This window comes from Spermophilus citellus (genome assembly GCF_964194105.1).
Source record: "Spermophilus citellus genome assembly, chromosome: 1".
NCBI classification, from domain to species: domain Eukaryota; kingdom Metazoa; phylum Chordata; class Mammalia; order Rodentia; family Sciuridae; genus Spermophilus; species Spermophilus citellus.
The window spans coordinates 239,359,055-239,376,209 of NC_138182.1; the positions used below are offsets into that span (position 1 = coordinate 239,359,055).

At 36.4% G+C, this 17,155-nt stretch overlaps 1 protein-coding gene across 1 annotated transcript in view; it reads left to right on the forward strand.

Moving 5' to 3' along the window:
- The window catches only part of ELOVL7 (ELOVL fatty acid elongase 7), a 68,050-nt gene that overhangs the window by 41,362 nt on the left and 9,533 nt on the right, over positions 1 to 17,155 (forward strand). The window contains exons 3-6 of the mRNA XM_081302919.1: positions 8,789 to 8,979; positions 12,818 to 12,898; positions 13,799 to 13,855; positions 16,008 to 16,113. Coding sequence (XP_081159045.1) covers positions 8,789 to 8,979; positions 12,818 to 12,898; positions 13,799 to 13,855; positions 16,008 to 16,113 — 435 coding nt within the window. The remainder of the gene's footprint in view (positions 1 to 8,788; positions 8,980 to 12,817; positions 12,899 to 13,798; positions 13,856 to 16,007; positions 16,114 to 17,155) is intronic.

Genomic DNA, 17,155 nt, shown 5'->3' on the forward strand with positions numbered 1-17,155 from the left:
ATGAATCTTATATATAATTGAAGCGAATGTCTCATTTTAGAGTAGAAATTGAGACCCAGTGATATGACTTGTATAAGGTCATGTTTAGTTGATGGTAGAAAAGACTAGGGCTGGAGTTGTGGCTCAGTGGCAGAGTGCTTGCCTAGCATGTGTGAGGCACTGGGTTCAATTCTCAGCACCACATATAAATAAATTAAAATCCATTGAAAACTAAACAGTATTTTAAAAAGAAAAAGAAAAAGAAAAGACTAGAACCTGTGTTTTCTTTTTTGATTAGTATTCTGGTATATAACATCTATTTCTGAGTGACAGTTGCACATATTTACCACCAGCATCACTTTAAGAACCACTTGGTTTTTCTTATCCAGAAATCACATATCCACCAATTCAGGAGGGAAAAAGTGCCACCTCTTAGCATCTAACACAGTTAAATTATATCTCAGTTTGCAATGATTTTAGCAAAGACATACTGTTTCATGGTTGACATCTTTCTCAAAAGACTGCTAAAGTCCAATTTTCTTTCACTAAAGTAGATCTCAACAACTTTGCCCCCAAAGAATGCCAAGGATCTTTTTAGTATCCCATAAGTAAGTTCTTCTCTAGTAGGGGATAGAGAATGACTGTATCCTTTTTTTCCTGAGTTTTTCAACTTACACAGTGACACAGAGAACTTATAGATTTCTTGACAGATCAGCTTTCTTTCTAATTTCTCATAAACTCAATATTTAACTTAAATGCTAAAATTTTAGTTGCTTTTGAAGTAGAGATATACATTGATAACTGAAGTCTCACTATTCATACTTGGAAAACCAAGTGGATTTGGGTACAATTTTTGAATTGGTATATTTGGAAGAGCAGATTTCTTATGATCCAAATCTTGCTTTCACTGTTTCAAACGCAGGAACCCAAGAGATTCAGATAATCAGTATTTTAACTCAGAAGCTAAATAGACTCTTCCAAATGCAAGAACTCAAGAGATTCAGATAATCAATATCCTCACTCAAGAGCCAAATTTGAACTTAAATGATGGTGAATATTTATATGGTACTAGAAGTACAAAATGTTTTAGTATGAGCTACTTCAGAATTCTACTTCCATCTTTATCTGTGGATCCACTTTTTGCTTTTTATTAGTAATATTTCTATTGAAAAGTTGAGCCTTTTAGATAAGACAGTGGACTGATAAGGAGCTGGAGGTGCTTAAACATGGAGAGTAGGGAGGATCCTAGAAACAGCATTGCAAATAGAACAGGGAAGATGAGAGGAGAGAGAGGCCAGGAGACCAAAGAGAAAGCCACTGTCTGAAGTTATGTTAATATGAAGTCTTGGGAAGAGGACAGAGGGCATGGGATATGGAATGAGGAATGTGGAAGACATAAATCAAGATTCTTTGCTACTGTGGACCAACCAGGTAATCTTGAACAAATTATTATCATCTATGGGTTTCAGTTGCTTTATGAGTTAAACAAAGGTGAGAATAATACCTACCAGCTACTTGATAGTATGCAGAAATTACTTTGTTGTTTGGGAGGTACCCCAACACAAATAGTGGTGACAATTGTTACAGATGACAGAGGATTACATCTGTAAATATTTTTAATATAGCATATCACTTTTAAAATTATTTTTATTTTTTTCTATCATGTCTTAACGTATAGTTAAAAGGTTTTATGTTGAGATGTACAACTTTATGAAAACCCTGTCAGGAATAACAGGAAAGTTTTTTTCTTCTTCTTAGTGTGATATTGATCTCTGAGAGGCATTAGGAATCATTTCTGGTCCTTTTAGCCCAGTTTTACTGTGCTTACCCCAGGAAGGTCTGAATCTATGATCAAGGGCCAAGAATTTCAAGTATATTCTTGGCATTGGCCCTAATCCTGAGTAGCCTTGGGAAAACTTACAGCTATTCATTGGTTTTCTGATTGCTGGAGAAGTGGTAGTCATGCCTGGTTATTTCATGTGGAAAATTCCACAGCACAAAAATTTAAGGTGGCTTAATTAATATTTAAGCTACAAGAGGATTTTACAATGATCATTAGATTATTGTTTGGGAGGTACCCTAGATATAGAAGTGAGAAAGGTTTTGATGATTAAAAAGCAGCTTTCTTTGTATTTGGATGGTAGGAATGGCTTTTCAGACTTAGTTGGCTTTTTTTTTTTTTTTTTTTTTTTTTTTGCAAAAGATGTAGTACAAGTAAGATTGCTGCCATTCTGAACCTTTGGTGCTTTAGAAAGTACTTGAGGTACATGTTTGCTTTTCCTTCCAGCTTCTTTATTTTATTGGTGCTTGGAATCTTTAAGGGGGTACTCTTTGATCTAGTACATGCTATTCTAAGAGAACACTGTCTTATTAGTTGATGGAAAAGCTCATTAATATTCTATAAATTCAGCATTATGCTTTCTCCATTCCCTCCCCTCTCCTCTGTCCTCTCTCTCTCCCTCTCTCCCTTCCTCCCCCTTTCTCTGGAACTCTTAGAAAAGGATTATTAAGCTAGCGGCAAATCAGAACTTTGGTAGTCTCTGGGGTATAGGTGGTCAGATGGACTGTCTTCCCATCCTCTGCTTTGGCTCCATTCATGATACTTAAACCAACTCCAGTGCCAAATAGAGATACATGAAACCTTCCCTCCCTCATTAGCCTTTGTCTCTGGGGAAACCAGAGAGCACTCACCCCTGAACCTGATGCAATTTGTGGGATCATAGATTGAGTCAGAAGTAACTTTAAATGTTATTGCACAGTGGCTTCCAAACCCCCCCATCAAGTCATCCATGCCTGACCTGTAGGTACCTATCTCATGGGGAGAGTTCTACTAATCTCTCTGGGAAGTAGACTCCCTTTTTGGAAAGGTGTGTAACTATTGCTAAAAGACAAGGTAAGAAAATTGAACTAGAGTCAGAGTTATGTACATCTTTGAATTTTATTTTCTCTATGAGGGAGAGCTAATTTAAGCAAGAGAATAATCTAACAGAGCTTTACTTGTAGAAAGTGAATTTAGCAATTGTACGGAAGATGACTATCACAGATTCAATTGAGGCAGGGAATGTACATAAAAACTGCCCAGCACCTAGTGAGGAATGCTGCAGCACTGAGTTTAGGGGACTTTGTCACCCACCAGATCCCTGGTTCTTAACTCTGACAGTCATCATGATCATCTCAACAAACTTAAGAAATTATTATATATTGACAAATTATAATTGTAATGGGGCACAAAGTGATGTCGTGGTAGGTGGATACATTGTGGAATGATTGGACTAAGGTAATTAGCACAATTTGAAGTGATTGCACTTCAAATTCTGATCTTTTTTGGTGGTGAGAACATTTGAAAATTATTCTGGCTGGGCTGGTGGTGCACATCTGTAATCTTAGCAACAAGGGAGGCTGAGGCAGGAGAATTGCAAGTTCAAAGCCAGCCTCAGCAACTTAGCGAAGCCCTAAGCAACTTAGTGAGACCCTGTCTCAAAATAAAAAATAAAAAAGGGATGGGAATGTGGTTCAGTGGTTAAGCGCCCCTGAGTTAAATTCCTGGTACCAGAAAAAAAATTACTGTTAACCTTCTTAAAATACATAATGCACTAATATTAACTATAGTTACTGTGCTATGCAGTAAATTAAAAAAAAATTCTTCCAGTTTGAAAGTTTGAACCCTTTGACCAACATTTCCCCCTTTCCATTTTCCCTCCAGCCTCTAGTAACTACCTTTTCACTCCATTTCTTTTTTTAATATTTTTTTAGTTATACATGGACACAATATCTTTATTTTGTTTATTTATTTTTATGTGGTGTTGAGGATCGAACCCAGAGTCTCACATGTGCAAGGCGAGCGCTCTACTGCTGAGCCACAACCTCAGCCCTTTCCACTCCGTTTCTATGAGTTCTAGGGTTTTATATTTCACATAGAAGTGAGATCATATGGTATCTATCTTTCTGTGTCTGACTTCTTTCACCAACATAAAAATGTCTTCCTAGACTACTCATGTGGTTGCAAATGACAGGCTTTTCTTTCTTTTTAAGGTTAAATAATATTTTTGTGTGGGTGTGTACATATATATTACATTTTCTCTATCTGTTCATCTGTTGATGGACATCTGAGATTATTCTGTATCTTGACTATTGCAAATAATGCTGCAGCAAACCTAAGAATACAGATAGATCTTCAACATACATACTAATTTAATTTTGTTTGGACATATACCCAGAAATTGGATTGCCAGGCCATATGGTATATCTATTTTTAATTTTTTTGAGGAACCTCTGTATATTTTTCCATAAGGACTGTACTATTTTACTTCCCCATCCTGAGCGTACAAAGGTTCCCTGTTCTTGAAACCCTGGTGAGAAATTGCTGTCTTTAGCCTCTCTGATAGTAACCATTCCCATCGGTGTGAGGTGATATTATTTTGATTTACAGTTCCCTGATGTGATGTTGAGCATTATTTTCACATATCTGTTGGCCATTTTGTTTGTCTTTTTTGAAAAATGTCTATTCAAGTCCTTTGCCCATTATATTTTAATGGCAGATTTTTAAAAATTCAGACACCTGGTCCTCATGTTCTAGGACTCTGAATCAGTTGGACCAGGATTTATATATTATATAGTCATCTGACACTTAAATGCTCCAGAAGTGATTCTGCTGTGCTGACAGAATTGAGCTATGCTGTAATAACAATAGCAAGTTTACTGAGTGCTTGACTTCTTTGCATAAAATTTATTCAATTCTTCATGAAATATGTGTTACTTTATGCCAATGCATAGATTTTTTGAAAAGTTAGTGTAAAGAAGTCAGGTTCATTGCCCAAGGTCACATAGCAGGCCATGGGGAGAGCCAGGGTCATAACACAGACCCAATGGCACCAGAGTTCTGCTAAAATAGGGGTTTTAAAGCTTGGTATTTTATTTTATTATTTGAAAACAGCATCCAATTAAATTAACCAGATTTTTCCATGATAATTTTTTATCCTTAGAACTTGAAAGTCATATACAAGATTTTAAGACAAGGTGTGTGCTGAAAATGTTAAATTTACTGGAATTCTGCTTCCTGAGTCAGCCCAGCAAGCTTTTCCTGGCGTATTTTCTTTTTTACTATTGTCAGAGGAAGAACAGAAAGATGATGTCATTTGATTCCCCCCTTTGCTGAGTCAGTGAAAGAATAAAATGAAATACATCTCTAATTAAGGAGTTCTTTTGCTGACACTTAAAAAGTAACCTAGTTTTTAACCATACATGGGATGCATTGAAACATGTTAAGAGAAACATTTGGAATTGTTTATAAAGAAAAGGAAAAAAATGAAAAAAAATCATTCGTACTCTTCATCATTCAAGGTGGTGATTTTAACATCTTTCCAGAGGTCTTGTTTTGGTACTGCTTTAACTAGTCTTTATTTTATTTGGAATAAAAGCTAGACAGAATATTATGATTTATGAGGTTCACATATTTAAGGTTTGTGTTACCCATTGACAGAAGAAAGCCATCAAAGATTGATCAGTTTTAATTCTCTCCACTGGCCACAGTTCTGTTATAGCTTTTATTTACTGAGACTTCTCTAGTAACATATAAGTCCATAGCCAGAGTTTATTATGGCCATCTTAATTGCACATGGCAACCAGAAGTACTAGGAAACTTCTATTTTTATAAGGAAGGAAAACTAATAGAATCAATGAAAATTTCAGTGACATATACACGAATAGCTGATTGTACTTTTTCCTCCCAGATTTAAAATTATGACAAACCATAACATAGGAAAAAACTTTAATATTTTGGAACTTCATAATTTTGAGAGTGTGTGTCAGCAAACTTGTGTTGAATTTCTATTCTGTGCATGATGCTTTGCTAAAATCATTCTTTCTAAGAGCATCAATGACCTAGTGGCACTTTTCAGTCCACATTTTTTCTTTCTCTGCCTCATTTAATACTTTCCAAAAGTTCACTCTTCCATTAGCTTTAGGAGATCTCACTTTTGTGGTGTTCCTTCTACCTCTCTAGCCATTGCTTCTCAGTCTTCTTCTAAGTCGTTCTTTTTCTACCTCTCCTCCTGTGAATGTCAAGACCTTAGAATTCTGACTTTAGCCTGTCTCAGTGTTTTATTGTTCATCATTTATGTGGCAGTAACCCCCAAGCCTTTATCTCTGACTCAGATCTCATTCTTAATTCCAGATTTATATATCCAGTTACTTATGGAAATCTCCATACAAATGTTTTACAGGCACCTTTAATATAAAGTGTTCTGACCTGACCATTCTGGCTTCTTATTCTCTGTTCTCAGTGTAATGATGTTCTAGAGTTTTATCCAAACTCTAAAAATTTGAATATTTTATTAGCTTCTATCTATGTTTCATTCCCTGTGTTTAACCAATTAAAAAATTTTACATTTTCTTCTCAAAGTAGGCTCCTATTTATCTTCACTTATTACTACCTAATCTTTACTGGCTCAACAAACAACAAATAAATGTATAAATTCTACTTCCCTAGGGGATAGGAAAGGTAGCAGAATACAACAGTTACTAATAGGGCATTATGTAAAATTGTGGATGTGTAACCAACGTGATTCTGCAATTTGCATTTGGGGTAAAATTGGGGGTTCATAACCCACTTCAATCTAATGTATGAAATATGATATGTCAAGAGCTTTGTAATGTTGTGAACAACCAATTAAAAAAAATGTATTAAAAATAAATAAATAAATAAATAAATTCTACTTCCCAAACTGTGTTGCACAGAGCATTAGTTCAATACAATGTTAAATGGTATTCTATTAAAAAACAGGGTCTCATGGCCAATTAAGTTTAGAGAATACTACATACCACTGTTCCACCTTGTCCATTCACAGTGAACACAGGCACTAAACTCCTGCAGCAAACAGCCTGTTTGACTCAGCATTTCAGTAGTCTCCCCACTTTTATGGAGAGTCCTTAGATATCTTACATCCATTACATAGTTAAGGGCATGTTTGTTTAGGCTATGAAGTAAAGAGCAAACTCCATTTGCTCTTTATTTTTCCTATCAACTAATTTTCCTATCCTAGATTTCCTATCAACATTTATTGACTAGTCTCTGCCTCCTCTGTTTTGGGGGCTTCTTTAATCATCAGTTAATTTCCTAAGTATCATAGGGTCTATTTCAGAGCTAAATGTTGACTCTTTGGCTTTATTTATTTAGACACAGGGACATCTGTCAATATTTTTGAGGGAGGCCCACTTGAATGAAGATAAATCATCTTACTAGCTACATGTACAGCCAACTCTCAAAAGTTAGCTTTCCAGCACTAAAAGTGAGTCCCAGTGAGTCATCAATCACAGAGCTCTACTGAAGAAATCTGGGGTGGGAAGTCAAACTTTCAGGGGTAACTCAAAGTTTGTCAGTAATTGGCCTCATCATTCGCAATTTAAATAAGCAAGGCCTGCATTTCCTCACTTTTCTTTTCTGGCTCATCAAAGTACTCAAATTCCAAGTCTTGTCAATTTTGAGTCAGATATAACTAGAAACTTATCTATACTTATTTTCATTCATATACTCTGGCTTCAAGAGGCCATTCAGTGAAATTCCACTTGAATCACACTTTAAATTATAGAGCTAATCACATTTCATCTTGAGTTGAAGTTTTTAATCAATCCAACTTTGCCAGCCTGAAACTGGCAAGGACTGGGTGAATTTCTCTTTACATGATTGCAAGGCCAGGACACACACACACACACACACACACACACACACACACACACACAAAGTATCATGTTGGTTAGCCCAAATTTTGGACATGCAGAGCTCACACTTTAGGTACTTAGATGATGCTAAGGTCCCTTTCAACTCTATGATTCTATGATTCAGAATATATGGAAATATGCCAGTTTTCTTAGGGAAAGAAGAAACTTAAGAAGCCAGCAAACACAAACATTTTTATGTATAAAAGAATGTCTGGATGAACAACTTTTGAATATTAACAGTGGTTATAGATGGATGATGGACCATTATGGGGTGACCTTTCCTCCAGATCTACTTCAACCCTGTGCTAGGCCCTTGGAGGATGACTAGTAGGACTATATCTTGGGCTTACACCCTTGTGCACTGGTTTCTGATTGGGTTCAGTCAATGGAGAACCTCAGGAGACCAGAGAGAGGGAGGGTGGGCTTCAGGTGTCTATTCCTTTGGCCATTTACTTGCAGAATTGTCTTGGGCAGGCCAGATCCTGCCCAACTGATGATCACAGCTTGTCAGTCTGTTCAGGCTACTTTGTTGTCTGTCACTAACAACAAAAATTTATTTCTAACAGCTCTGAAAGCCAGAAGTCCAAGATCAGGTTGTCAGCATGGTAGGGTTCTGGTGAGAAATTCCTCCAGGTTGCTGTCTTCTTGCCCTGTATCCTTACATGGCACAACGAGGGCAAGAGAAATCCCTGGTCCCTTTTATAATGGCACTAACTCATTCATGAGGATTCCATCCTCCTAAAAGCCCATCAGCCTCCCATTGGGGGTTAAGGTTTCAACATATGGACTTTGGGAGGGCACAGACTTTCATTCTATAACACAGTTCCTCCCCAGAAGAGTTGTTCCACATGAGTCCTTCTGAGGTCTGCTTACTACTTGAGATCCAAGGGTGCTAACATCCTCACTGTTTCTAGGCCAGGGGTGTTCCACCATCTCTGATGATTTCCCACTACCTTTCCTAAAGTCACTGGTGACCACTGCCCAAAGCTACACTGTCAGCATTGCAATCTAGGTGCTTACCTCAGGAAGTGTTGTTTGCTGTCCGTATCTCTTAGCTAAGCAAGTGTGCACTTACATATTATTTTTCTCTTAGATCCAAGAGTTGAAGATTGGCTCCTCATGTCCTCGCCTCTGCCACAAACCATCATCCTGGGACTCTATGTCTATTTTGTCACTTCTCTGGGACCAAAGCTCATGGAGAATCGAAAACCCTTTGAACTCAAGAAAGTGATGATAACGTACAATTTTTCCATAGTACTCTTTTCTTTGTATATGTGTTATGAGGCAAGTGTCTTCGGTATTCCCTGTTTTTTTTTTTTCCCAGTATTCCTAATGGAAGAATTTTGCCTGGGTCTTTCTGTTTATGTCATTTTTTAAAAATAGGGCAACCCTTAATAATTAAGGAATTCAGAAACTGCACTCATTATAGCAGGTATTTGATAAAAAATGGTTAGGTCTACATCAAATAACAGACTCTTTAGAGGATCTCAGGGTAGTCCACTTCTCAGGTAGTGAAAAGAATTAATTCCTAATCCAGGGATTACACACAGTTAGCCTTAGTAGATGATTGAACAAGTCCATAAATGTTAGCTTTGGAAAAACTTATGCCTAGAGAAATTATGTAACTTACTCAAAGTAGTCACATAGCTGGTGAGTGGAAAACTAATATTTGAAATCAGGTCCATCTGATATCAGAGTTCATCCTGTTCTGAAATGAGTTGTCACCATCATGGTGAAAACTCTTGGTTTCTGTGTGCTCTGATGAGCTGTACAACAGTGGACTATTTGGGTTTGGTTGAACTTTGAGGGGAAAAAGAATACAGAACCATACAAAGCAGTAGGAAGTCTATTCCTGAATTGTTCTTAATGGAGATGGGAATCTTCCAGGACCAAAAGCATATTCATGGATGTTCTCTTTTCCTTCTGCTCTTAAAAAGTATCTCAGCCACCCTCACAGATCTGCTTCTCTGGGATTCTTTGCTTCTTCTCCTACTCCAGTGCTTCCTTGCCCTCTTTTCTACTTCCTCTCCAGCATAGCTTGTGCTTAGTCATAATTGGGATTCATATTAATCCCCCAGGACTTCAGTGGCCTCTCTGTACAACAAAGTCTCACCATGAGCATCCTTTCTACCCTCTTCTTGCTGCAAATCCACCTGATCAGGTCACTTTTCATGCTCCAGCTTTGTTTTTCATGGGCCTTCCCTAAGTCTGGACTCACTCTGCTACTTTCTATTTCCTTTACTATTTTTTCTAAATTAACTCACTCTACTCTCCCTTCTAGAGTATGAACATCAGACTGGGAAAGAGTAGTAGGGATGGGAAACAGAAAATACATGCTGTTAGCATGTTCTCAGAGATAGGACATAGCAATAGCATGTTACAGTAGTGATAAGAATAAATTTGGAAGCTAGGAGACCAAGGACTATTTAGTCCTGGTTTTGCTAATATTTGAATGAAGGTCTATCTGATATCAGAGTTCATCCTGTTCTAAAATGAGTTGTCACCATCATGGTTTCTTTGTACTCTGATTCAACATGATTTTGAGGAAGTTACTAAATCTTGCTAAGCCTCAGTCCTTTCATTTTATAAAACCAGAATGGAATCAAATTGTCTTTCAGATCCCAGAATGCTCTGGTATTCTTAGGTTCTCTGTCTGATTGTGTCATTGATTGTGATGTCCCCCAAATGTATTTCTCAGACTGGAAAGGAAACCAGTTATAATCAGGCAGTTTGGGTTCCCATTTTATCAATTATAACATAAAAGAAGGTTTGAAAACATCTAAATTTGAGAGTTTCTATCTGCATTCACCCTAAATACTTGAGTTACTTGAATAATACTTGAATAAACCAAGTTTCAGGGCTTATTACCTGCCAAATATAAATTATTTCTTCTTATTTCTAGCCTCAAACATAGACATATATAGCAAAAACTTTATGGGTTGTTGGAATGAGCCTAACATCGGGAAAACATTACGTTCCACTCTCGGTTTAAACAGACTTTCAGCAGCCAAACCACATGCCATCTGCTGATGGCACATTTGAACACATGGCTATTGTGTGCACCATGGTTTCATTTGGTGTAAACACCTCCACTAGGAATATTTGGCCAGATATGAACAAAAGGAAAGAGAAACTCATCAGGCTAAAGGAACTCAGATGCCTTTGAGTGATTGTTCAAATGTGCTAGATACTTGGCATCTGTCAGACCCTAATAAAGACAGACCAGGTCAGACCCCACTATAGGCCAAGTCATACCGCTTCTTCTATTCAACATAGCACTTGTTTGTGTTAGGATAAGGTGGAGAATTAGTCACCTCATTTTAAGAAAACAGCTCTGGGCTTAGAGTATTACTTACATCCGTCAAAATGAGTCTGAGTATAAGAGGACATGAGAACATTCACTAGAGCAGGATTTTGTAAAACAGAATTAGCCGTTTGTCACATTCCCTTGTTCCTTTGAAAAGATCTGTTGACCTGCTTTTGTGAGACATTTTTTCTGATCCATGAAATGTGTATCTTGTACTTTTGTGAGCCTTAATTTCAGTATTTCATAATTTGTCAGGTTAACAATGTATTATATTGTCCTATAAATCAAACTAGGAGCTTATATCAGAAAGGGAAGCTGTATTTTTATTTTTTTATTATTATTTTTTAAATATCTTTATTTTGTTTATTTATTTTTATGTGGTGCTAAGGATCGAACCCAGTGCCTCACAGGTGTGAGGCAAGCACTCTGCCACTAAGCCACAACCCCAGCCCTGAAAGCTGTATTTTTAAATACCATCATTAAAAGTTGTTCTCTTTTGTTCTGTTTTTTTTTTTGCACCAGTAAAATGTCATTTTGATAAAGACTAATAGGTGTTTGCTTTTGAATTTAATTTAGTGTGAAGTTGTAATTTTAGCTTTATCAGTGACAAAAATAGAAATTTAAAAATGTGTTTCAGTGGCAGAACATGATATAACCATAAAACTGAGGAGGAGGACAGTGCAAGGAAGATGTTAGCACTTGTGAGAAGAAGTTAGAGAAGAGAATCATATTGTCCTATCCCAAATTAAGCAAACCATTTAACATATGCATTAATTTAAAATTAAAGTCCTTGGCTTTTCATTTTCAGATACTGTTTTTAAAAGAAGATCTTCCCACCATCAGCCTGAAAGAATGTCAATATAATCTTTGATTTACAATTCAGACTTATCAACAATAGGCTTTTTCTTCTCACCACCAGTGGAAAGTCACTTTGTGGGTGTGTTGGAATTAAGGCCTTCCAGATTGTACTCCTATTGTTAACAAGAGCATTCTCCTCTCTCATCTTATGAACCCAAATCACAACTAGTATGTGAGTCTTGGGTCTGGTCCATCTTGATTTTTTAAATTTATTTTTCCATATTTTTTTATTGGTGCATTATAGTTGTACATAATGGTGGCATTTGTTTTTGCATATTTGTATATGTATGCAATATAATTTGGCCAATATCATTTGCCAGTATTTTCCCTTGCCCTCCCCTGTCCCTAACCAGGTCCCTTTCCTGTACTATAACTGATCTTCCTTCATGGCCCATCTTGATTTGAAATGAGGAAAGAATAAGAGAGCCATGGTCCACCACTTCACATCACACCCTTCACCCAGGGACAGGAAAAACTCAGTTGCTTCAGTCACTTTATCAGTACATCAATGAACTTTAATTTGTTTATTTAATTATTGACTAATAGGGGAGAGTTGAAAAGACTGATTCAGAGCCAGGTATTCCCTTTAAAAGTATACAGATGCATAGACTTACAAATATAGATGAGCATAAGATAAATTACCTCTCAGTAGCTGCTGTTTAAGCAGAACCCTCCCAGGGATTTTTCTTCACTATATTAGAATAACCATCCCAAGAGATGGAAAATTTTGTCAGAATACAGTTTATAAAGATAATATATGAATCTAAGATTTTGAAAATTCTCAATGTCAAGCTTCTCTGTCAAGCGTGTTTGTAGATTGTCATTGTTGAAACCGCCTTCTCTGCTGCACTGACTGCTTACTCAGCTGATAAACTAATGGAGACACAATCAAAACTACCTTTGTTGTAGCTGTTGAGCAAACACTTCCTTCTTTGATATGCATGTGCTTTCTTGCAGTTTGTGATGTCTGGCTGGGGTACAGGTTATTCATTTCAATGTGAAATTGTTGACTATTCACGGTCACCCACAGCTTTAAGGGTAAGTTTTTTTAAGGGTAAGTTTCTCTTTGGAAAAACTTATAATTCCAAATTGAAAACTTGTAATTCCAAATTAAAACCTTTTGGACTCTATTTGCAATAATGACTGTGAACTCAGAATGACTAAATGATTCCATTATCAGATTGTATATGTTGGGGGGAAGAAAACTAAAAATTACAGGAAATAATCAGTGTGTTGTTTAATGTAAAATGAAAATAAGTGCTTTTTCTATGAATTTCTCCAATTTAAAAATAAATTTATATCAGGTTCCTCAGAAAAATGCAAAAATAATTATCGTAAGGTCTATAAATTCCACTTCTGTATATATACCTAAAGGAATTGGGGGAACTCAAAGAGATATTTGAATATTCTCTGTTACAGCAGCATTATTCATTAGAGCCAAAAGGTGGAAGCAACCAAGTGTCTATGGAGGGATGAGTGGAGAAACAAAATGTGGTAGACAGGGGACAGGGAGGGATATTATTCTGCCTTTTAAAGAAAAGAAATTCTTACTCATGCTAAAACATGACTGAGTCTTGAGGATATTATGCTAACCGAAATTATCCAGTCACAAAAGGGTAAATATTGCATGATTATATGAGGTACCTAGAGTAGTCACCTCGTCACAGAAGATAGAATGATGGCTGGACTGGAGGGAAGGGAGGAAATGGGAAGTTATTTTTGAATGAGTCCAGAGTTTCAATCTTAGAAGATAAAGAATTCTATGGATGGATGGTCGTGATAGTTGCACAACAGTGGGAATATAACTCCACTGAACTGCATGCCCAAAATGGTTAAGGTGATAAATTTGTTGCGTCTATTTTATAAAAAAAATTAATAAACTTTTGTCCATGCTAAAAATATAATAAAATGAGTTCATAACTGTGTGTATTTTTGCAGATGGCACACACCTGCTGGCTTTATTACTTCTCCAAATTTATTGAGCTGTTAGACACTGTGAGTATGTGGTCACCACATTTGGTAAATATTTGATGTTTCAATGAAAGCAATAAAGTGCTCTAGTTCAGTTGTCTAATAACTTGGGCTATTTCTCCTCAGGTAGACCTACTCTTATCTCTTTTACCTTTTATTATCAGTAGCTTACTAGAATCAGCAGGATAAGCTTATTTTCCAATATTTCACAAACTCCCAAAGGTATTTAACACCTGATTAAGTTAAGCATTTAATTCTCACTTATTCTCCAAAAACTATACATCTTTATGTCGATGGTAGTGTAGTTTTATGAAGAAAGTTCATGAAGCAAAGAACAGAGCCCTTTAGTTTTTTCTACCAAAGCAATGTTCCTCCACACTCCTTTAAGAGGATAAGTGCTTCAAATTCCCTAAGGTTACACTTGGATGTGAGATTACCACTGGGGTAGGAGGAATTGGGGGAACACCAGGACTTCTCGAACTGTCTTTTTGAACTGTGTGCTTTTGGCCCTAGCTCTTCCTATGAGATCCTGGTGAGGATCAACTCTGTATTTGGATGACTGGGTCCAGGGAGAAGCAAATATCAAAGATTAGAGTGACAAAGATTAGTGTCAATGAGAGAAGAAAGCCATGAGCCTTTGTTTCCAGAAGCTGAATATTGACTATATCTCCCTGGCAAATATATCTTAGTTACTTGGAATCCTTTCTGATTTTGAGGTTGACAAGTGTGTACTATCCCTGAGCTTATAGGAAATCTTAACATGTTTCGACTTCTCAGTTGACTAATCTTATTATGTTAGATAGAATTGGAAGAGACTTTAGTGAAATTAGAATCTAGTGGCTCTTAAACTTTAATGTGTTAGAATTACCTGGAAGGTTTTTTAAACCACAAATGCCTGGACCCCTTGCTTCTGATTTAATGGGTTTTAGATGGTGCTCAAGAATTTACATTTCTAACAAGATCTCAGATGATGCTAATGCTGTTCATCCAAGGGCCACACTTTAAAGTGAGAACCTCCTTGTCATAGTCTAATGGTTCTTAGTCTTCATAGCCGTAGAATTAATTGCATTAGGAACAAAAACAACAAAACGTGGACTCTACCTTCAGGGATGTGATGTCAATTGGTCTGGAGTAGAGACCAAACATGGCTATTTTAAAAATATGCTTGGATATTATAAGACACACCTAGGGTATTCTAGAGTCCTCACTCAGAAAAAAATTAAAGCTAAAAATTCAGTGACTTATCAGAGGAATGCTACTACTGACTGGGACCAGGACCCAGAGTGCTAATTTATGGCTTTTCCTGCTGTACCAGGCTTCATTCTTCCATGTGCATAAACAAATGCATTTTTGCTTCATTGATTCTGCTTTGCATGTTTTCAGTTCCAGCTTCTGCAAGGAAACTGTTGCTGCTTCTATATTCTCAACTATTCCCATTACAGTAATACTTTTCTTTGCACTATTCTGTTTAGTCCTGAATTTTAAAATATATCTTAGTTTAAGTTCAGGTATTGTGAATATTTTTTGAACATTTCCCCCCAAAATTCTGCTTTTCATTTTGTGAAGATTCTACAAACCCCCTAGTTCACATGATCTGAATGGTACGTCTGTTGCCCTTCTCATTTTTCTTATACAACTTTGCTTTCTTTGCCCTTGTATTTTTAAAATTAACTCTTCTTTATCTTCCTTTTATATTAACTTGCTAACTTTTGATATGTTGTACCTCTCTCTTGGTTTGCCTCATCCCTTATTCCAGATTGATAGGATGTATCAGAGAGCAATGTTGAATAAAAATAATTTCAGTTCTGAGAATTAAGGACTTTTAGTTTCCCATAAACTTCAAAGGCCATTGGAATTTTTTTTAACCACTAGCCTTTCTTTCAATCATTTTTTAGCCAAATTCTTCACTTTATATCTTTGATTTTTTTATATCTGCATAAAATTTCTTTTCACTTTCTTATTGGTTCTCCCATGATGAGATATCATTCCCAGCTAGTCATATGTTAGCTTTCGAGCTGCCACTCAGAGAAACAGCTAATTCTATAACCTTTCCATAAGGCAGTTATTTCAAAGCAAATCATGATGTGAAATAGTTTGCTCTTTGCCAATTTTTTTGTAATATTCAATAAATTATTGCATAATTTTTATGAACTTGATTATCTTTAAATTATTTCAGATCTTTTTTGTTCTGCGTAAGAAAAGTAGCCAAGTGACTTTCCTTCATGTCTTCCATCATACCATCATGCCATGGACCTGGTGGTTTGGAGTCAAATTTGCTGCAGGTAGCCAAGGGAGAGCTGGGATCATGTGATATGAATGATAACATTTCTGTATGCTACAAATAAAAAATTTTATCCTTAAATATACTTTATAAGAAACAAAAAAAAAAATCAAAGAGTCACTTTGGTTAACTTCTGACTTTCAAATTATTACCTGATATGTAAACATAGGACTGTTAGTTAGACTTTTTCCCCAAATCTTTAGGTACACATGATTTAGAGGCACAGTCTTGTATAAATGTTTTTAGTTTTGTTTGGATTTTATTCTTTTCCCAAAGAGTTCTATTACATGTCTTTAAATAAATAAACAGTGAATATGTAAAATGGTAAAAAGCCTAGGACTCTAGTTAGGTAACTATTTTTTATATGTTCCCAGGAAGTCAGAATATTTATCTCAAGTTCCCATGTCTTATCTGCCTTCAAATTCCGAATAACTTACATATATGCCATCTTGGTCAATTTTGTATTGCTGTAACAAAGTATCAGCAGCTGGTTGATAAATACAAAAAGGTATTTCTTTAGCTCACAGTTTTGGAGACTGAAAGTCCAGAATTGTTTAGTCTCATTTGTTTGGCTCTGGTGAGGGCCCTCTGTGTCATATTATGGCAGATAGCATCATGGTGGGAATGCATGCTAGAGAGAGGTGATATGACAAGAGAAGAAGCAAGAGACTAGGGAAGGTCCTGATTCACTCTTTTGTAATAAACCTGATCTGGAGGGAAATAATCCACTTGTGAAAGACCAGCAATAACAGTTTCCTGGGGATGGTCATAACCCAGTCATCTCCCAGTAGGCCCTACCTCTCAAAGGTCCCACCACCTTTCAGCACACATTATGTTGGGTCCAAGCTTCCAACACATGAACCTTTGGAGAAAGACACATTTTCAAACAATGGCATACCCCAGGACCTAACAACTCTTTAAAAATGGGTCAAATTTTAGTTAGCTTAACTTCCCAAAGCATTCTGGTGTTTTTAAAGTCAAAAATAGTTTAAATCAAAAACTTGACAAACAGCCTCTTCTGTTGATTTCATTTTGGTTTTATG